Consider the following 21,830-nt stretch of genomic DNA (forward strand, 5'->3'; position numbering starts at 1 on the left):
CTGGGATCAGAGTTGGGTCAGTCCCTTGGATCTGAGCTTGGCTGATTCCTGGGATCAGAGTTGGGCCAGTCCCTTGGATCTGAGCTTGGCTGACTCCTGGGATCAGAGTTGGGCCAGTCCCTGGGATCTGAGCTCGGTCGATTCCTGGGATCAGTTGGGCCAGTCCCTGGGATCTGAGCTCGGCTGACTCCTGGGATCAGAGTTGGGCCAGTCCCTTGGATCTGAGCTCAGCCAGTTCCTGGGATCAGAGTTGGGCCAGTCCCTGGGATCTGAGCTCGGTCGATTCCTGGGATCAGAGTTGGGCCAGTCCCTTGGATCTGAGCTCGGCTGACTCCTGGGATCAGAGTTGGGCCAGTCCCTGGGATCTGAGCTCAGCTGTTTCCTGGGATCAGTTGGGCCAGTCCCTTGGATCTGAGCTTGGCTGATTCCTGGGATCAGTTGGGTCAGTCCCTTGGATCTGAGCTTGGCTGATTCCTGGGATCAGAGTTGGGTCAGTCCCTGGGATCTGAGCTCAGCTGTTTCCTGGGATCAGTTGGGCCAGTCCCTGGGATCTGAGCTCGGTCGATTCCTGGGATCAGAGCTGGGTCAGTCCCTGGGATCTGAGCTCGGTCGATTCCTGGGATCAGAGCTGGGTCAGTCCCCAGATCCAAGCTTGGCTGATTCTTGGGATCAGAGTTAGGTTGATCCCCGGCACTGGAGTTGAGTTGATCCCCCAGATCTGAGCTCTGCCAATTCCCAGGATCAGAGTTGGGCCCACAATCAGATCCAAGCTCTGGCGATTCCCAGGATCAGAGCTGGGCCCATAATCAGATCCCAGCTCTGCCAACTCCCAGGATCAGAGCTGGGCCCACAATCAGATCCGAGCCGGGCCGATTCCCAGGATCAGAGCTGGGCCCACAATCAGATCCAAGCTCTGCCAATTCCCAGGATCAGAGCTGGGCCCACAGTCAGATCCGAGCCGGGCCGATTCCCGGGATCCCAGTGGGGCCGATCCCCGGATCCGAGCTGGGGGCCGCCCCGATCCCGGCCCCGGCGGTTCCCGGCCCCGGCGGTTCCCGGCCCCGGCGGTTCCCGGCCCCGGCTCACGCCGACAGGTCGCTGTTGTCGAACCTCTCCTGGTCGTAGACCTCGGCCACCACCTTCCTGCCGGCGAACCAGCGGCCGTTGAGCGCCTGGATGGCCTGGTGGGTCGCCGCGGCCTCCGAGAACTCCACGAAGATCTTGACGATGATCTCGGCGTCCTCCTCCTCGCCCTGCTTCTCCTGGTAGATGATGACCCTGCTCACCCGCCCGAACTTCCCGCACTCCTCTGTCACCTCCCCCTCCAGGTCGTCGTCGATGTCCTTGGGATCCACCATGTTGCGGAGAACCATCACCGTGGACTGCGAGGGGAGGGAGCGGGAATTAAGGCGTGGAGATGGAGAGCCCTGCACTCGGTCATCCCAGACATCCCACCCAGAGCCCTGCCCATGGTCATTCCATAAATCCCACGGCACTGACAGCCCAGAGTCCTGCCTGTGGTCATCCCAGACATCCCACAGCACTGACAGCCCAGAGCCCTGCCCGTGGTCACCCCAGAGATCCCACCCAGAGCCCTGCCCGTGGTCATTCCATAAATCCCACAGCACTGACAGCCCAGAGCCCTGCCCGTGGTCATCCCAGACATCCCACGGCACTGACAGCCCAGAGCCCTGCCCGTGGTCATCCCAGACATCCCATGGCACTGACAGCCCAGAGCCCTGCTTGTGGTCATTCCATAAATCCCACGGCACTGATGGCCCAGAGCCCTGCCCATGGTCATCCCAGACATCCCACCCAGAGCCCTGCACATGGTCATCCCAGACATCCCACGGCACTGCCCATGGTCATTCCAGACATCCCATGGCACTGACAGCCCAGAGCCCTGCCCGTGGTCATTCCATAAATCCCATGGCACTGATAGCCCAGAGCCCTGCCCGTGGTCATTCCACAAATCCCACCCAGAGCCCTGCCCGTGGTCACTCCAGACATCCCACGGCACTGACAGCCCAGAGCCCTGTCCGTGGTCACTCCAGACATCCCACCCAGAGCCCTGCCCGTGGTCATCCCAGACATCCCATGGCACTGACAGCCCAGAGCCCTGCACGTGGTCATCCCAGACATCCCACCCAGAGCCCTGCCTGTGGTCATCCCAGACATCCCACCCAGAGCCCTGCACGTGGTCATCCCAGACATCCCACCCAGAGCCCTGCACGTGGTCATCCCAGACATCCCACGGCACTGACAGCCCAGAGCCCTGCCCATGGTCATCCCAGACATCCCACAGCACTGACAGCCCAGAGCCCTGCCCATGGTCATTCCACAAATCCCACCCAGATCCCTTCCCGTGGTCATCCCAGACATCCCATGGCACTGACAGCCCAGAGCCCTGTACTCAGTCATTCCACAAATCCCACAGCACTGACAGCCCAGAGCCCTGCCCGTGGTCATCCCAGACATCCCACGGCACTGACAGCCCAGAGCCCTGCTTGTGGTCATTCCATAAATCCCACGGCACTGATGGCCCAGAGCCCTGCCCATGGTCATCCCAGACATCCCACCCAGAGCCCTGCACATGGTCATCCCAGACATCCCACGGCCCTGCCCATGGTCATTCCAGACATCCCATGGCACTGACAGCCCAGAGCCCTGCCCGTGGTCATTCCATAAATCCCATGGCACTGATGGCCCAGAGCCCTGCCTGTGGTCATTCCAGACATCCCACCCAGAGCCCTGCCCGTGGTCACTCCAGACATCCCACGGCACTGACGGCCCAGGAGCTCAGGGACAGTTTCCAAGTTTCCTTCCCAGGCATCCCAAGCCCCGTGGCCCAGGTGGGCAGTGCCACGTCCCGTGCCCTGGGCTTTCCTGGGACACACCCTGGAAGCACGAGGGGCCTGGGCACTGCTGCCACTGTCCCTGTGCTGCTGCTACCCGGGTACTTCCTGGCTTCCCCTCGCCACCACCGTCACATCCTCTCTGGTTTCACACCTTCCCTCCCTTCCCAGCAGAGCCACAGGATTCCCCAGGTGCTGTGACAGGACACACAGGTGGGTCACACACCTGGCACATTCCAGGCTCCACCCCAGCCCTGGCACACCTGGGGCATTCCAGGCTCCATCCCAGCCCTGGCACACCTGGGACATTCCAGGCTCCATCCCAGCCCTGGCACACCTGGGACATTCCAGGCTCCATCCCAGCCCTGGCACACCTGGGGCATTCCAGGCTCCATCCCAGCCCTGGCACACCTGGGGCATTCCAGGTTCTTCCCCATCCCAGCCCTGGCACACCTGGGGCATTCCAGGTTCTTCCCCATCCCAGCCTTGGCACATCTGGGACATTCCAGGCTCCATCCCAGCCCTGGCACACCTGGGGCATTCCAGGTTCTTCCCCATCCCAGCCCTGGCACACCTGGGGCATTCCGGGCTCCATCCCAGCCCTGGCACACCTGGGGCATTCCAGGCTCCATCCCAGCCCTGGCACACCTGGGGCATTCCAGGCTCCATCCCAGCCCTGGCACACCTGGGGCATTCCAGGCTCCATCCCAGCCCTGGCACACCTGGGGCATTCCAGGTTCTTCCCCATCCCAGCCCTGGCACACCTGGGGCATTCCAGGCTCCATCCCAGCCCTGGCACACCTGGGGCATTCCAGGTTCTTCCCCATCCCAGCCCTGGTACACCTGGGGCATTCCAGGTTCTTCCCAGCCCTGGCACACCTGGGGCATTCCAGGTTCTTCCCCATCCCTCCCACTAGCCCAGGTTGCTCCAACCAGGCCTTGGACACTTCCAGGGATGGGGCAGCCACAGCTTCCCTGGGAAACCTGTGCCAGGACCTCCCCACCCTCCCAGGGAGGAATTCCTTCCCAACATCCCACCTACCCTCTGGCACTGGGAAGCCACTCCCTCGTCCCTTGGCAGCAGATCCCGAGGGCAGAGCTGGGCCCCCCAATCTCAGAGGTCCCTGCAGGGTGTCCCTGTGCCCCCCCAACCCCGGGATAACCCCGGCACCCACCTCCTGCTTGCGGAGCAGCTTCTGCATGACCATGTGCCGGGCGCTGCTGCCCGAGATGCTCATGTGCTCCTGCTCACTCAGCATCTCCGGCCGCTCCGACTCCTGGAACACCTCCTCCTCCTCCTTCTCCTTCTTCACCTCCACCAGCCCCAGCGCCGGGGGGCTGGCCAGGATGGGGTTCACCACCCCCACCTGCGGGATCGTCACCGGGATGGGCGGCCGGGCGGGGGTCACGCCTGGCAGAGAACAGGGACGGAGGTCAGGGATGGCTGGGCATGGACAGGGACAGCTGGGATGGACAGGGATGGCTGGGATGGACAGGGACAGCTGGGCATGGACAGGGATGGACAGGGACAGCTGGGCATGGACAGGGACAGCTGGGGATGGACAGGGATGGACAGGGACAGCTGGGCATGGACAGGGATGGACAGGGATGGCTGGGGATGGACAGGGATGGACAGGGACAGCTGGGATGGACAGGGATGGACAGGGATAGCTGGGCATGGACAGGGATGGCTGGGGATGGACAGGGATGGACAGGGACAGCTGGGCATGGACAGGGACAGCTGGGGATGGACAGGGATGGACAGGGACAGCTGGGCATGGACAGGGATGGCTGGGGATGGACAGGGATGGACAGGGACAGCTGGGCATGGACAGGGACAGCTGGGGATGGACAGGGATGGACAGGGACAGCTGGGGATGGACAGGGATGGCTGGGGATGGACAGGGACAGCTGGGGATGGATAGGGACAGCTGGGATGGACAGGGACACCTGGGGATGGACAGGGACAGCTGGGCATGGATAGGGATGGACAGGGATAGCTGGGCATGGAGAGGGACACCTGGGCATGGATAGGGACAGCTGGGGATGGACAGGGATGGACAGGGACAGCTGGGGATGGACAGGGACAGCTGGGATGGACAGGGACAGCTGGGGATGGACAGGGACAGTTGGGGATGGAGAGGGACAGCTGGGATGGACAGGGACAGTTGGGCATGGACAGGGACACCTGGGGATGGACAGGGACACCTGGGGATGGACAGGGATGGACAGGGATAGCTGGGCATGGAGAGGGACACCTGGGCATGGATAGGGACAGCTGGGCATGGACAGGGATGGACAGGGACAGCTGGGGATGGAGAGGGACAGCTGGGCATGGACAGGGATGGCTGGGGATGGATAGGGATGGACAGGGACAGCTGGGATGGACAGGGACAGCTGGGGATGGACAGGGACACCTGGGGATGGACAGGGACACCTGGGGATGGACAGGGACAGCTGGGCATGGACAGGGACAGCTGGGCATGGACAGGGATGGACAGGGACAGCTGGACATGGACAGGGATGGACAGGGACAGCTGGGATGGACAGGGACACCTGCGCATGGATAGGGACACCTGGGGATGGACAGGGACACCTGGGCATGGAGAGGGACACCTGGGCATGGAGAGGGACACCTGGGGATGGATGGGGATGGACAGGGACAGTTGGGCATGGACAGGGATGGACAGGGACAGCTGGGCATGGAGAGGGACACCTGGGCATGGAGAGGACAGCTGGGATGGACAGGGACACCTGGGCATGGACAGGGACAGCTGGGGATGGACAGGGATAGCTGGGGATGGACAGGGGTGGACAGGGATAGCTGGGGATGGAGAGGGACACCTGGGCATGGAGAGGGACAGCTGTGGATGGACAGGGATGGACAGGGACACCTGGGCATGGAGAGGACAGCTGGGGATGGACAGGGACATGTGGGGATGGACAGGGACAGCTGGGGATGGACAGGGACACCTGGGGATGGAGAGGGATGGACAGGGACAGCAGGGGATGGACATGGACAGCTGGGGATGCTCAGGGACACCTGGACAGGGACAGCTGGGGCTGGACAGGGACAGCTGAGGGTGGAGAGGGACAGTTGGGGATGGATAGGGATGGACAGGGACACCTGGGCATGGAGAGGGACAGCTGGGATGGACAGGGACAGCTGGGATGGATAGGGACAGGTGGGGATGGACAGGGATAGCTGGGGATGGAGAGGGACACCTGGGGATGGACAGGGACACCTGGGCATGGATAGGGGTAGCTGGGGATGGACAGGGACAGCTGGGGATGGACAGGGACACCTGGGCACGGATAGGGACACCTGGGCATGGATAGGGATGGACAGGGACAGCTGGGCATGGACAGGGACACCTGGGCATGGATAGGGATGGACAGGGACAGCTGGGCATGGACAGGGACAGCTGGGGATGGACAGGGACAGCTGGGGATGGACAGGGACACCTGAGCATGGACAGGGACACCTGGGCCATGGGATTCTGCACAGAGTAGCCACCATACAGCACAGAGTGCCCATTATCCAGTTTTTCCCTCAGTGCCATGTGTTCCTCTTGGGAATCCATGGCCCTGTCCTACCCATTACACACAAGGCAGGGTGAGGGAACACACAGATGACAAGGGAAGAGGACACAGAGGTGCCAGGAGGAAGGGGACAGGTGCCAGGAGGACAGGTGATACAGGTGCCAGCAGGAAGGAGACACACACTGGTGACAGGGGAAGGGGACACACACACAGGTGCCAGGAGAAAGGTGACAGAAGGAACGTGACAGGAGGACAGGTGACACAAGTCCTAGAGGAAGGTGTCACACACTGGTGACAGGGGAAGGGGACACACACACTGGTGACAGGAGGAAGGTGACAGGAGGACAGGTGACACAAGTGCTGGGGAAAGGTGTCACACACAGGTGACAGGAGGAAGGGGACACACACACAGGTGCCAGGGGAAGGGGACAGAAGGACAGGTGACACAAGCCCTAGAGGAAGGTGTCACACACAGGTGCCAGGGGAAGGGGACCCCACCTGTGATGACTCCAGGGGCCTGTGCTGCCATCACAGCCTGGGGCAGAGCCCCCAGGGGCTGGGCCAGGGTCAGGGCCGGGGACACGAGTCCTGGTGTCGCCAGAGTGCCCAGAACTGCAGCTCCTGCCACGGCCTCCTGTGGGGCACGGGGAGAACAGGGAGAACAGGTCAGTCCTGCCCAGGAGCCCCAGCTGTTCCAGGAGCCCCAGCTGTTCCAGGAACTCCAGTTGTTCCAGGAACTCCAGTTGTCCCAGGAGCCCCAGCTGTTCCAGGAGCCCCAGCTGTTCCAGGAGCCCCAGCTCTTCCACACTGGACAAACACCAGACACTCCAGTCCCCAGCTCCTGGAGCTGCTGGGAACCACAAAGGTGTCACCAGCCCAGCTGGGGGACCCCGAGCCACCAAGCCTTGGAATAGAAACTTTCTCCTGGAACTCAAATCCCGGTAAACACCCCGGTTCAGGTGCCCAGGATTCCAACATTCGGGATGAACACCCAGTTACACCACAGACACTTCCACAAAGCCACTGGCAACAATGTGCCCAAGGTGCAGCCCAGGACTCCAGGGGTTCTGGCTGCTGTTGTTCCCAGGCCATTCCACCCTGAGTTAATCACCCACAGCCTCCTTCCCGTCCTTGTTTCCACGGGGCTCCTGACACGGAGAGCAGAGCAGTGCCAAGGTTCTGTGCCTCCCCTGTGCCATGCTCTGGCTGGCCCTGGACCCCACCTGAGCTGTGCCAGCCCTCACCTGTGCCATGCTCTGTCCCTGTGCCAGCTCTGTCCCTGTGCCAGCCCTCACCTGTGCCATGCTCTGTCTCTGTGCCATGCTGTGTCCCTGTGCCAGCCCTGCCCTGTGCTGTGCTCTGTCCCTGTGCCACCCTCCCCTGTGCCATGCTGTGTCCCTGTGCCAGCCCTCCCCTGTGCCATGTTGTATCCCTGTGCCATGCTCTGTCCCTGTGCCAGCCCTCACCCGTGCCATGCTCTGTCTCTGTGCCAGCCCTCCCCTGTGCTGTGCTCTGTCCCTGTGCCATGCTCTGTCCCTGTGCCAGCCCTCACCCGTGCTGTGCTCTGTCCCTGTGCCATGCTGTGTCCCTGTGCCACGCTCTGTCCCTCCCCTGTGCCATGCTGTGTCCCTGTGCCCCCCTCCCCTGTGCCATGTTGTGTCCCTGTGCTATGCTCTGTCCCTGTGCCATGCTCTGTCAATGCCCCCCTGCCCCGTTTCCCCCTGTCCTGTGCCATGCTCTGTCCCTGTACCAGCCCTCCCCTGTGCCATGCTGTGTCCCTGTGCCACGCTCTGTCCCTCCCCTGTGCCATGCTGTCCCCTTCCCCCCTGACCTGTGCCATGCTCTTTCCCTGTGCCATGCTCTGTCCCTGTGCCATGCTGTCCCTGTTCCCCCTCCCCGTGCCCCCCTCCCCTGTGCCATGCTGCGTCCCTGTGCCACGCTCTGTCCCTGTGCCCCCCTGCCCTGTGCCACGCTGTGTCCCTGTGCCCCCCTGCCCTGTGCCATGCTCTGTCCCTGTGCCACGCTGTCCCCTGTGCCACGCTCTGTCCCTGTGCCCCCCTGCCCTGTGCCATGCTGTGTCCCTGTGCCATGCTCTGTCCCTGTGCCCCCCTGCCCTGTGCCATGCTGTGTCCCTGTGCCACGCTCTGTCCCCGTGCCCCCTGCCCTGTGCCATGCTGTGTCCCTGTGCCACGCTCTGTCCCTGTGCCATGCTGTGTCCCCGTTCCCCCTCCCCTGTGCCCCCCTCCCCTGTACCACGCTGTCCCCTGTGCCACGCTCTGTCCCTGTGCCACGCTGTGCCAATGCCCCCCTTTCCCGTGCCCCCTGACCTGTGCCACGCTGTCCCCGTGCCCCCTGACCTGTGTCATGCTGTGTCCCTGTGCCATGCTCTGTCCCCGTGCCCCCTGACCTGTGCCATGCTGTGTCCCTGTGCCCCCCTGCCCTGTGCCATGCTGTCCCCATCCCCCCTCCCCTGTGCCATGCTGTGCCCCTGTGCCACCCTCCCCTGTGCCATACTCTGTCCCTGTGCCACGCTGTCCCCTGTGCCACGCTGTGTCCCTGTGCCCCCTCCCCTGTGCCATACTCTGTCCCTGTGCCCCCCTCCCGTGTCCCCCTCCCCTGTGCCACGCTCTGTCCCTGTGCCACACTGTGCCAATGCCCCCCTTTCCCGTGCCCCCTGACCTGTGCCATGCTCTGTCCCTGTGCCACGCTGTGTCCCCGTGCCCCCCTGCCCTGTGCCACGCCGTCCCCGTGCCCCCTGACCTGTGCGGTGATCTTGGCGGTGGCGGCGGCGGCGGCGACGGCGGCGGCCGGGGGGAGCCCCCCGGGCGTGGCCGGGGTGAGCAGCGGCATCGGGGGGGTCACGGCCTTGCCCACCCGCAGGTACTGACCCCCCAGGTCGAAGAGGTTCATGGAGGACACGGCGTCCTGCGACGACTGCGCCTTCTCGTACTCTGCGGGCACGGGGCACGGACACCCGGTTACTGCCCCAGGAACCGCGGGATGCTCGGGGATGGGGGCACCTTCAGGGGATGGTTTGGGATGGAGGGACCTTCATGGGATGGAGGGACCTTCAGGGGATGGTTTGGGATGGAGGGACCTTCAGGGGATGGGGGGACCTTCAGGGGATGGTTTGGGATGGGGGGACCTTCATGGGATGGAGGAACCTTCAGGGGATGGTTTGGGATGGAGGGACCTTCATGGGATGGAGGGACCTTCAGGGGATGGTTTGGGATGGAGGGACCTTCAGGGAATGGTTTGGGATGGAGGGACCTTCATGGGATGGAGGGACCTTCATGGGATGGAGGGACCTTCATGGGATGGAGGGACCTTCATGGGATGGAGGGACCTTCATGGGATGGAGGAACCTTCATGGGATGGAGGAACCTTCATGGGATGGAGGAACCTTCATGGGATGGAGGAACCTTCATGGGATGGAGGAACCTTCATGGGATGGTTTGGGACCTTCAGGGGATGGAGGGACCTTCATGGGATGGAGGGACCTTCATGGGATGGAGGGACCTTCATGGGATGGAGGGACCTTCATGGGATGCTCTGGGATGGAGGGACCTTCAGGGACCTTCATGGAATGCTCTGGGATGGAGGGACCTTCAGGGAATGGTTTAGGACCTTCATGGAATGGTTTGGGATGAGGGGACCTTCATGGAATGGTTTGGGATGGAGGGACCTTCATGGAATGGTTTGGGATCTTCATGGAATGGTTTGGGATGGAGGGACCTTCAGGGAATGCTCTGGGATGGAGGGACCTTCACACCCACCCTGTCCCCCCCCTGCCATGGCACATTTGCTGCTGTTACAGGTTGCCCCAAGCCCCGTCCAACCTGCCCTGGGACACTCCCAGGGATCCAGGGGCAGCCACAGCTGCTCTGGGAATTCCATCCCAGCCCCTCCCAGCCAGGAATTCCTTCCCAACATCCCACCCAACCCTGGGAAGCCATTCCCTGTGTGCTGTCTCTCCATCCCTCGTCCCCAGTCCCTCTCCAGCTCTCCTGGAGCCCCTTCAGGCCCTGCAAGGGGCTCTCAGCTCTCCCTGGAGCCTTCCCTTCTCCAGGTGAACCCCCCCAGCTCTCCCAGCCTGGCTCTGGAGCAGAGGGGTTCCTGTGCCTGTGCCTGACCACTGCCATAAATTTTATATCTAAGCTCAGGCCCAGACCTGCCCCAAACCCATCCCCTAATGCAATTCCTCCCCTGGAGTGGGAAACCCAACCCCAAAGCCCCCCCAGAGCCAAGGACACTCCCCCCTCTCCCCATCCCACATCCAGCCGGGGTCATTACCAATGAATCCATAGCCCTTGTGCTTCCCTGTGGTGGGGTCCCTGGCCAGGGTGCAGGATTTGATCTTGCCAAAGGCCTCGAAGACGCTCTTGATGTCGTCGTCGGACAGGTCCTGGTGCACCGAGGCCACGTAGATGCGGTTGAAGGCTCGGGCCTCCTCGGCCAGCTGGTCGATGATGGGCTGGGCCTGCCCGATGTTGCTGGGCCTGCCCACCTGAGGACAGGGAGGGGAGGGACATGGGGGGGCTCAGCCTGGAGAAAAGGAGGCTCAGGGGGGACCTCCTGGCTCTGCAACCCCCCGACAGGAGGGGGGAGCCGGGGAGGGGTCGGGCTCTGCTGCCAGGGAACAAGGGACAGGAGGAGAGGGAACGGCCTCCAGCTGTGCCAGGGGAGGGTCAGGTTGGATAGTGGGGAAATTCCTTCCTGGAAAGGGCTGTCCAGCCCTGGCCCAGTGGTGGAGTCGCCATCCCTGAGGGAATTTAACATCCCTGTGGATGTAGCACTTGGGGACATGGGGCAGTGGTGCCTTGGCAGTGAACTCAGTGACCTTGGAGGGCTTTTCCAACCCAAAGGAGCCTATGGATCTATTCCATGACCCAAGGACTCAGTGTCCTAACCTCCCCTGAGAGAGGAGGTGGCTCTGTGGGATGGAATTTCTTCCTGGAAAGGGTGTTCAGGCTTTGGAAGGGGCTGCCCAGGGAGGTCTGGACTCCTCATCCCTGGAGGTGTCCAAGGAAGGCCTGGCTGTGGCACTCAGTGCTCTGGGCTGGGGACAAGGTGGGCATTGGGCACAGGCTGGACTCCACCTTGGAGGTCTTTTCCAACCTCAGTGACCCTGGGATTCTGTGGCACAATCCATGGAGTGTCCAAGGGCAGCCCCCAGGCACCCAGCACCTCCCAGGGCCCCCCCTGGCACAGGGAATGGCTGGGATGGCTCTGGGAACCAGCACTACTGGAATCCCAGGAATACAGACCCAGAGCAGCCTCCGCTCCCTCCTCACTGTACCTCCCCCCTTTACCTTCCCTGACCTGCCAAGGACCAACTTCCAGGGATTGAGAAGGATTCTGAGAGCAAACCCCAACGTTCCTACACCCTTCTTTTGGGGGGCTCCCAAACCCCCTCAGCCACCGGACCCTGCAGAGCGTCTCGGAGACACCACCCAAAAAAATCACCTTTGTCTTGTCCTCAAGACACTTCCCTGTGTGGGGTGGGAGAACCTGAGCCAGGTCCCCTGAGCCAGGACCCCAGAGCCAGCCCCAGCTGGGGCTCTGGGGGGACCCTCACGGAATGGTTTGGGATGGAGGGACCTTCATGGAATGGTTTGGGATGGAGGGACCTTCATGGAATGGTTTGGGATGGGGGGACCTTCATGGAATGCTCTGGGATGGAGGGACCTTCACACCCACCCTGTCCCCCCCCTGCCATGGCACATTTGCTGCTGTTACAGGTTGCCCCAAGCCCTGTCCAACCTGCCCTGGGACACTCCCAGGGATCCAGGGGCAGCCACGGCTCCTCTGGGAATTCCATCCCAGCCCCTCCCAGCCAGGAATTCCTTCCCAACATCCCACCCAACCCTGGGGAGCCATTCCTTGTGTGCTGTCCCTCCAGCCCTCGTCCCCAGTCCCTCTCCAGCTCTCCTGGAGCCTCGTGTCGGGGGACAGAGATCATGTGAACAATTTCCCTTGCACTTCTGAGGCCTCTGCCTTGGCACGGCTGGGTGCAGGCAGTGAAAAACAACACTGCACCACTAAAATGGCTGCAGGAGCCCAAGTCAGAACAAGGGTGGATTCCTGCCAGGTGCCAAGGAGGGGTTTGGGCAGGTGAATAAAGTTTTCTCATCTCCTATGACCACCTGTTGTGACCCAATTAGCAGTGGACAGCAGAGTATGTTTTCCTTGAGTATCCAGTGTAGTGTGAGCAAGAACTAAGTGTCATGAGGAGTATATAAACTGCCTTTCTTCTAATAAAGCTGACATATTGCTGATCACAATGGTCTGTGAGCATTATGTCCATGCCTCTCCTCGGAGAGGAGGGACCTGGAGCCACCCTGAGCCCCACACTGGACACCAAGGTCCAGCAGGGACCTGGAGCCACCCTGAGCCCCACACTGGACACCAAGGTCCAGCAGGGACCTGGAGCCACCCTGAGCCCCACACTGGACACCAAGGTCCAGCAGGGACCTGGAGCCACCCTGAGCCCCACGTTGGACACCAAGGTCCAGCAGGGAACAGACTTCAGGCACCTTCCCTGGGGCCCTGGGGAGCATTTCCAGGTTATTCCCGGACCCTGCTATTCCCAGGGAAGAGGAGCAGAAAGGTTCAGGGCACTGCTGGTACTCACCTTGATGTTCCTGCCCCCCAGCATGACAGAGTTCATCTGCTCCAGGGCCAGCTGGGCGGCCTCGGGCACCTCGTACTCCACAAAGGCAAAGCCCTGGCAGGGGAGGAGACTGGGAATCACCCCAGGCCAGGCTGATGCAGCCAAGATTTCCCACAGAGCCCTCCCTGTGGAGCTGATCCCCACCTACTGCTGGTGGCCTGGGAAGGTTCCTCAGAGCGGGTTTTTATTAAGGCAAGAAAGGGCCTGAAGGGATCCCACCAAGGGCACCCCACCCCGGAGCCTCCTGGACTCAGAGACACAGCAAAACCCCACCTCACTCAGGGCTGGGCCTGGCTGGCACCTTCCAGGGAGCTTCAGGTTGGACAGCAGGAGGAATTCCTCCCTGGAAAGGGCTGGTAAACATTGGAAGGGGCAGCCCAGGGAGGTGGTGGAGTCCCCACCCCTGGAGGTGTCCGAGGAGAGACTGGACGTGGCACTCTGGGCTGGGGACAAGGTGGGCATCGGGCACAGGGTGGATGTGACGACCTGGGAGCTCCTTTCCAACCTCAGTGATCCCGGGACTCCCTGCACCCCACCCCAGGCTCCCAGCACAGAATCCTGCCCCAAGCAGAGCAGGGGGCTGCAAACATTCACCCCAAGAGCTAAAAGCAGCCTGGGCTCCAGGAGCACAGAGGCCCTTCCCTCTCCTGGCTCCCAGCACAGAATCCTGCCCCAAGCAGAGCAGGGGGCTGCAAATATTCATCAGAGCAGGGGGCTGCAAACATTCACCCCAAGAGCTAAAAGCAGCCTGGGCTCCAGGAGCACACAGGCCCTTCCCTCTCCTGGCTGCATCAGGAAGGCCTTGGACACAAGAGGACACACATCCCTCGAGGGTTGGGAATTGTAGGATTATGGAATGGTTTGGGATGGAAGGACTTTAAAGCCCACCCAGTGCCACCCCCTGCCATGGGCAGGGACACCTCCCACCAGCCCAGGTTGCTCCAAGCCCCGTCCAACCTGGCCTGGGACACTTCCAGGGATCCAGGGGTAGCCACAGCTTCTCTGGGCAACCTGTGCCAGGGAAGAATTCCTTCCCAATATCCCCCCCAAAGCTCCGCAAAGCTGGATGTTTTGTGCTTAGGGATATAAGCACAAAAGAAATAACCTCGTGGGAACCCCCTGAACGCCTCATCCCTGGGGCATCCCCACATGGGAAAGCAGCCCCTGCCAGGACAGTCCCCAGGCTCCGTGCAGAGCTCCCAAACCCCAGCACGGCGTGAGGGGGGGGAGGGAAAACACCCCAAAACCCCCAAAAAACAATCCGGTCCCACCCCGTGCAGGGAGCGGGAACGTTCCGGGAACGCCCAGAGCCCCGTCCCACCTTGTGCTTCATGGTGACCGAGTCCCAGGACATGTCGATGCTCTTGATGGGCCCGAAGGGGGCGAAGGCCTGGCGGATGGTGTCCTCCCCCAGCTCGTAGTAGATGGAGCCCACGTAGACCCGGCACATGATGGCGAGCGCCCGCTGCCTCTGAGCCGCCATCTGTAGCGAGACAAGGACTGCCCGGTCAGGGCGGGGGGCACCGGGGCACCGGGACCTCCTCCTGACCCCCCCCCTGCCCTCCCGGCACCGCCCCGGCACCGCCCCGGCACCGCCCCGGCACAGCTCCGGCCGCGCTGCAGCTCGGCCACACCCCGACCACGAGGGGTTCCCTGCTCGCTGACCACGGAGCTGCGGTGGGTCCGCCCGGTTCGGCCCCGGGGAAGGACTGGGGCAGTCCTGGGACAGGAGGGGATCAATCCCGGGGCAGGACTGGATCAATCCCGGGGCAGGACTGGATCAATCCCGGGGCAGGACTGGGGCAGTCCTGGGATAGGAGGGGATCAATCCCGGGGCAGGACTGGGGCAGTCCTGGGATAGGAGGGGATCAATCCCGGGGCAGGACTGGATCAATCCCAGGGCAGGACTGGATCAATCCCAGGGCAGGACTGGGGCAGTCCTGGGATAGGAGGGGATCAATCCCGGGGCAGGACTGGATCAGTCCAGGGCAGGACTGGGGACAGGACTGGATCAGTCCAGCTCAGTCCTGGGGCAGGACTGGATCAATCCCGGGGCTGGACTGGGGACAGGACTGGATCAATCCAGTTCAGTCCCGGATCAATCCAGCTCAGTCCCAGGGCAGGAGTGGATCAACCCAGCTCAGTCCTGGATCAATCCAGCTCAGTCCCGGGGTAGGAGCGGATAAAGTCCAGCTCAGTCCTGGGGCAGGAGTGGATCAAGTCCAGCTCAGTCCTGGATCAATCTAGCTCAGACCCAGGGCAGGAGTGGATCAAGTCCAGCTCAGTCCTGGGGCAGGAGCGGATAAAGCCCAGTTCAGTCCCAGGGCAGGACTGGATCAATCCAGCTCAGTCCTGGATCAATCCAGCTCAGTCCTGGATCAAGTCCAGCTCAGTCCTGGGGCAGGAGCGGATAAAGTCCAGCTCAGTCCCAGGGCAGGACTGGATCAATCCAGCTCAGTCCTGGATCAGTCCAGCTCAGTGCCAGGGCAGGAGTGGATCAATCCAGCTCAGTCCTGGATCAATCCAGCTCAGTCCCAGGGCAGGAGTGGATCAATCCAGCTCAGTCCTGGATCAATCCAGCTCAGTGCCAGGGCAGGAGTGGATCAATCCAGCTCACTCCCGGAATAAAGCCCGGCTCAGTGCCGGGGCAGGAGCAGCTCAAGCCCGGCTCACACACACCTCCAGCCCCTCTGGTCGGGTCTCCCCCAGCCTGATCACACCTCCAGCCACGCCTGCAGGAGGAGGGAATCACTTCCCCTGCCCTTCCCGGCAGCAAAGGGCTCAGCTCTGGGCTCTGGGCTCAGCCCTCCCGCTCCCCCCCGCAGAGATCCAGCAGCACTCCCGCCCCCCGGGCTGGGATTTGGGATTGGGATTTGAGATTGGGAACCTCCTCCCCGCTCCCTCCGGCACCACAGGCCCCCCTCCCACCCCGGCACTCCGAGATCCAGCACTGGGCACTGCTTCCCCCAGCACTGGGCACCATTTCCCCCAGCACTGGGCACCACTTCCCCCAGCACTGGGCACCACTCCCACGGCCCCACAGCAAAGCCAAACTCTCCAGCGGCTCAGTGGGGTCCTGGGAAGGGTGTGGTGCCAGTCCTCAGCCCTGCCTGGCAGTGCCTGGCAGTGCCTGGCAGCCCCAAGGCCGGGGTGCTGCTCGGAGGGTCTCTGTGCTACCGGCTCCTAAACCTGCCCGGGTCCCTGCCCGCCACACAGATCAGCCAGCCCCCACAGCAGGGACCCCAAAAGCAGAGCACGGGGTGTCCCTCGGGGCTGGCACCCCCCGGGGCAGCTCTGGAGCTGCTGCTGCTGCTGCTGCTGCCCAGGGATGTGGCCCCGGGGATGTGGCCCCGGGGATGTGGCCCCAGGGATGTGGCCCCGGGGACGTGCCCAGGTCTGGGAATGGGGCTGGATCAGGGCTCTGGATCAGTGACTGTGTGTGGGGGGGGTCGGCTGTGGGACAGGGGGACACCCCCGGGCAGGGAGGGGCTCTGGGACAGGGGGACAGCCCTGGGCAGGGAGGGGCTCTGGGGATGCCTCTGGCCCTGCCCCACACCCCCGACGGAGCTCAGAGCACCCCCTTCCCTTCCCCACCACCCCTGGGGCAGGGGGGGCTGCAAACAGGGACTTCTGGGGGATGATTTTTGGGGTGCCCTAAGGAGCACGGGAGCTCTGCCATGTCTGGGGATCCCTGGATTGGAGGGGCTGCAACCAGGGCCCTCACAAGGCTGATTTTTGGGGTGCTGTAAAGGGCACAGGAGCTCTGCCATGTCTGGGGATCCCTGGATTGGAGGGGCTGCAACCAGGGCCCTCAGGAGGATGATTTTTGGGGGGCTGTAAAGGGCACAAAAAGCTCTGCCATGTCTGGGATCCCCCGGGGCAAAGGGGCTGCAACCAGGGACTTCTCCAGCAGGTTTTTGGGGGGCTGTGAAGGGCACAACAAGCTCTGCCACATCTGCATTGAAGGGGCTGCAAACAGGGACTTCAGAGGATGATTTCTGGGATGCCTCAACAACCACAGGAGCTCTGCTGCATCTGGGGAACCCTGGATTGGAGGGGCTGCGCTCAGGGCCCTCTCAAGGATGATTTTTGGGGTGCCCTGCCCTGTCTGAGGGCCCCAGGGGCAGAGGGGCAGCACTCAGGGCCCTCTCAAGGATGATTTTTGGGGTGCCCTGTCCTGTCTGAGGACCCCGGGGGCAGAGGGGCTGCACTCAGGGCCCTCAGGAGGATGATTTTTGGGGTGCCCTGCCCTGTCTGAGCACCCCAGGGACAGAGGGGCTGCACTCAAGACACTTGTCAAGAACGATTTTTGGGGTGCCCTGCCCTGTCTGAGGACCCTGGGGGCAGAGGGGCTGCACTCAGGGCCCTCTCAAGGATGATTTTTGGGGTGCCCTGCCCTGTCTGAGGACCCTGGGGGCAGAGGGGCTGCACTCAGGGCCCTCAGGAGGATGATTTTTGGGGTGCCCTGCCCTGTCTGAGGACCCCAGGGGCAGAGGGGCTGCACTCAGGGCCCTCAGGAGGAGGATTTTGGGGTGCCCTGCCCAGGGATGTGCAGCCCGAGGGGAAGGAGAGCTCCCCTGGCACAGTGACCCACAGGACACAGACTGTGCCCGAGGGATCCTGCTCCCCCTGGCACCCACATTAACCCCACACTCTGCTCCTGAGGTGACATTAACCCCACACTCTGCTCCAGGGGTGACATTAACCCCACACTCTGCTCTAGGGGTGACATTAACCCCACACTCTGCTCCTGAGGTGACATTAACCCCACACTCTGCTCTAGGGGTGACATTAACCCCACACTCTGCTCCAGGGGTGACATTAACCCCACACTCTGCTCCAGGGGTGACATTAACCCCACACTCTGTTCCAGGGGTGACATTAACCCCACACTCTGCTCCTGAGGTGACATTAACCCCACACTCTGCTCCTGAGGTGACATTAACCCCATACTCTGCTCCTGAGGTGACATTAACCCCACACTCTGCTTCAGGGGTGACATTAACCCCACACTCTGCTCCTGAGGTGACATTAACCCCACACTCTGTTCCTGAGGTGACATTAACCCCACACTCTGCTCCAGGGGTGACATTAACCCCACACTCTGCTCCAGGGGTGACATTAACCCCACACTCTGCTTCAGGGGTGACATTAACCCCACACTCTGCTCCTGAGGTGACATTAACCCCACACTCTGCTCCAGGGGTGACATTAACCCCACACTCTGCTCCAGGGGTGACATTAACCCCACACTCTGTTCCTGAGGTGACATTAACCCCACACTCTGCTCCAGGGGTGACATTAACCCCACACTCTGCTCCAGGGGTGACATTAACCTCACACTCTGCCCCTGAGGTGACATTAACCCCACACTCTGCTCCAGGGGTGACATTAACCCCACACTCTGCTCCAGGGGTGACATTAACCCCACACTCTGCTCCTGAGGTGACATTAACCCCATACTCTGCTCCTGAGGTGACATTAACCCCACACTCTGCTCCTGAGGTGACATTAACCCCATACTCTGCTCCTGAGGTGACATTAACCCCACACTCTGCTCCTGAGGTGACATTAACCCCACACTCTGCTCCAGGGGTGACATTAACCCCACACTCTGTTCCTGAGATGACATTAACCCCACACTCTGCTCCAGGGGTGACATTAACCCCACACTCTGTTCCTGAGGTGACATTAACCCCACACTCTGCTCCTGAGGTGACATTAACCCCACACTCTGTTCCTGAGGTGACATTAACCCCACACTCTGCTCCAGGGGTGACATTAACCCCACACTCTGCTCCTGAGGTGACATTAACCCCACACTCTGCTCCTGAGGTGACATTAACCCCACACTCTGCTCCTGAGGTGACATTAACCCCACACTCTGCTCCAGGGGTGACATTAACCCCACACTCTGCTCCAGGGGTGACATTAACCCCACACTCTGCTCTAGGGGTGACATTAACCCCACACTCTGCTCCTGAGGTGACATTAACCCCACACTCTGCTCCAGGGGTGACATTAACCCCACACTCTGCTCCTGAGGTGACATTAACCCCATACTCTGCTCCAGGGGTGACATTAACCCCACACTCTGCTCCTGAGGTGACATTAACCCCACACTCTGCTCCAGGGGTGACATTAACCCCACACTCTGCTCCAGGGGTGACATTAACCCCACACTCTGCTCTAGGGGTGACATTAACCCCATACTCTGCTCCTGAGGTGACATTAACCCCACACTCTGCTCCAGGGGTGACATTAACCCCATACTCTGCTCCAGGGGTGACATTAACCCCACACTCTGCTCCTGAGGTGACATTAACCCCACACTCTGTTCCTGAGGTGACATTAACCCCACACTCTGCTCCAGGGGTGACATTAACCCCACACTCTGCTCCAGGGGTGACATTAACCCCACACTCTGCTCCAGGGGTGACATTAACCCCACACTCTGCTCCTGAGGTGACATTAACCCCACACTCTGCTCCTGAGGTGACATTAACCCCACACTCTGCTCCAGGGGTGACATTAACCCCACACTCTGCTCCTGAGGTGACATTAACCCCATACTCTGCTCCTGAGGTGACATTAACCCCACACTCTGCTCCTGAGATGACATTAACCCCACACTCTGCTCCAGGGGTGACATTAACCCCACACTCTGCTCCAGGGGTGACATTAACCCCACACTCTGCTCCAGGGGTGACATTAACCCCACACTCTGCTCCAGGGGTGACATTAACCCCACACTCTGCTTCAGGGGTGACATTAACCCCACACTCTGTTCCTGAGGTGACATTAACCCCACACTCTGCTCCAGGGGTGACATTAACCCCACACTCTGCTCCTGAGGTGACATTAACCCCACACTCTGTTCCTGAGGTGACATTAACCCCACACTCTGCTCCTGAGGTGACATTAACCCCACACTCTGCTCCAGGGGTGACATTAACCCCACACTCTGCTCCTGAGGTGACATTAACCCCACACTCTGCTCCAGGGATGACATTAACCCCACACTCTGCTCCTGAGGTGACATTAACCCCACACTCTGCTTCAGGGGTGACATTAACCCCACACTCTGCTCCAGGGGTGACATTAACCCCACACTCTGCTCCTGAGGTGACATTAACCCCACACTCTGCTCCTGAGGTGACATTAACCCCACACTCTGCTCCTGAGGTGACATTAACCCCACACTCTGCTCCTGAGGTGACATTAACCCCACACTCTGCTCCTGAGGTGACATTAACCCCACACTCTGCTCCAGGGGTGACATTAACCCCACACTCTGCTCCTGAGGTGACATTAACCCCACACTCTGCTCCAGGGGTGACATTAACCCCACACTCTGCTCCTGAGGTGACATTAACCCCACACTCTGCTCCAGGGGTGACATTAACCCCACACTCTGCTCCTGAGGTGACATTAACCCCACACTCTGCTCCAGGGGTGACATTAACCCCACACTCTGCTCCAGGGGTGACATTAACCCCACACTCTGCTCCAGGGGGGACATTAACCCCACACTCTGCTCCAGGGGGGAGCAGGAGGAGCTCCCATCCCTGGAATGCCTGGATGTGGCACTCAGTGCTCCGGGCTGGGCACAAGGTGGACTCAGTGACCTCAGGTGGCTTTTCCAGCCTCAGTGATCCCGGGATTTTGGACCTACAGGAGGCAGGCCTGGGGTGGCAGTGGAGCCTCCAGGAGGGGGGTGATGCCCTGAGCTCAGCACAGGTCGGAGTCAGGGACTCCTGCCCGGAAACCTCCCCGCTCTCACCGTCCCACAGAGCTGCTCTCACTCCTTCTCCTCCTAAATCCCGAGCTGAGGCCCCTGCAGCCTCCCAGCAGCTCCCAGCTGTGGCTGTGTGATGCTGCTCTGAGGGCATTTGGGGGGTTGTGTGATGCTGCTCTGAGGGTATCTGGGGGGTTGTGTGATGCTGCTCTGAGGGCATTTGGGGGGTTGTGTGATGCTGCTCTGAGGGCATTTGGGGGGTTGCTTTAAGGACAGGCCAAACCCCCCAGCCTGGGGGGCTGCTGTAACCAAAGCAGGGGATGCACAACCCTGGGCTGTGACCCCACGGGCCAGGGAAGGGGGAAGGGAGTGGGAACCCTGGGCTGTGCCACGGGGAGGGAGGACACTGAGCCCACGGGGAGCCCCGAGAGCCACGACAGGGAGCTCAGGCTGTGCTGCCTTCCCACAGGGACTGGGGACACACAGGAAAGGTCTGGACAGAGACTGTCTGTGCATCCCCAGGGGGCTCTGGGAGGAAGCAGCTCCTGAGGGAGGGGTACCCTGCCTGCTCTGACCTGCACCAGGGCCCAGCACCCAGCTCCTGCCCCTGGGCTGTGTCCAGCAGCAGCCTCTGACTCCCTGAAGGAGCAGTGTCTGAGGAAAAGGGGTCACGGCCTGTGCCCTGGGGACAACGAGCCATCAAACCTCTCCTGTGCCACCGCCTGGGCTGTGCCCAGCTGGGAAGAATGAACCAAACCCCCAAAGTGCTGCAGTCCTGCTGGCAGGCAGCAGCCCCACGGATGGGGGGGGATTCCTGGGCACCAGGGCTCGGACACCAGCTCTGCCAAATCCATCCAGCTCTGCCAAATGCATCCAGCCCCTTCCAAACTCACCCCTGGCCCAGAACACCCCCTCTGGCTCCCCACTGCCACACCACCTGCTGCCAAGGGAGGGAGAGCAGGGATTTCCCTTCTGTGCCCTCCTCCCCTGGAGCTGTGTCTGACCCCGGGAACAAACCCCA

At 61.7% G+C, this 21,830-nt stretch overlaps 1 protein-coding gene across 3 annotated transcripts in view; it reads right to left on the minus strand.

Moving 5' to 3' along the window:
• Window positions 1-906: 906 nt before the first annotated feature.
• LOC116797890 (poly(U)-binding-splicing factor PUF60) overlaps window positions 907-21,830 on the minus strand; it is a 37,232-nt gene continuing 16,308 nt past the window's right edge. For 2 of the 3 annotated variants that reach the window (XM_032709827.1, XM_032709808.1), the window contains 7 exons: window positions 14,393-14,554; window positions 13,033-13,125; window positions 10,692-10,905; window positions 9,159-9,349; window positions 6,897-7,032; window positions 4,031-4,266; window positions 907-1,382 (listed from right to left, as the gene is read on the minus strand). In XM_032709827.1, the coding sequence (XP_032565718.1) occupies window positions 1,083-1,382; window positions 4,031-4,266; window positions 6,897-7,032; window positions 9,159-9,349; window positions 10,692-10,905; window positions 13,033-13,125; window positions 14,393-14,554 (1,332 nt within the window). In that variant the 3' untranslated portion in view covers window positions 907-1,082. The remainder of the gene's footprint in view (window positions 1,383-4,030; window positions 4,267-6,896; window positions 7,033-9,158; window positions 9,350-10,691; window positions 10,906-13,032; window positions 13,126-14,392; window positions 14,555-21,830) is intronic. The other variant, XM_032709817.1, reaches the window with a different exon arrangement.

This window comes from Chiroxiphia lanceolata, chromosome 1, assembly GCF_009829145.1.
Source record: "Chiroxiphia lanceolata isolate bChiLan1 chromosome 1, bChiLan1.pri, whole genome shotgun sequence".
Taxonomy (NCBI): domain Eukaryota; kingdom Metazoa; phylum Chordata; class Aves; order Passeriformes; family Pipridae; genus Chiroxiphia; species Chiroxiphia lanceolata.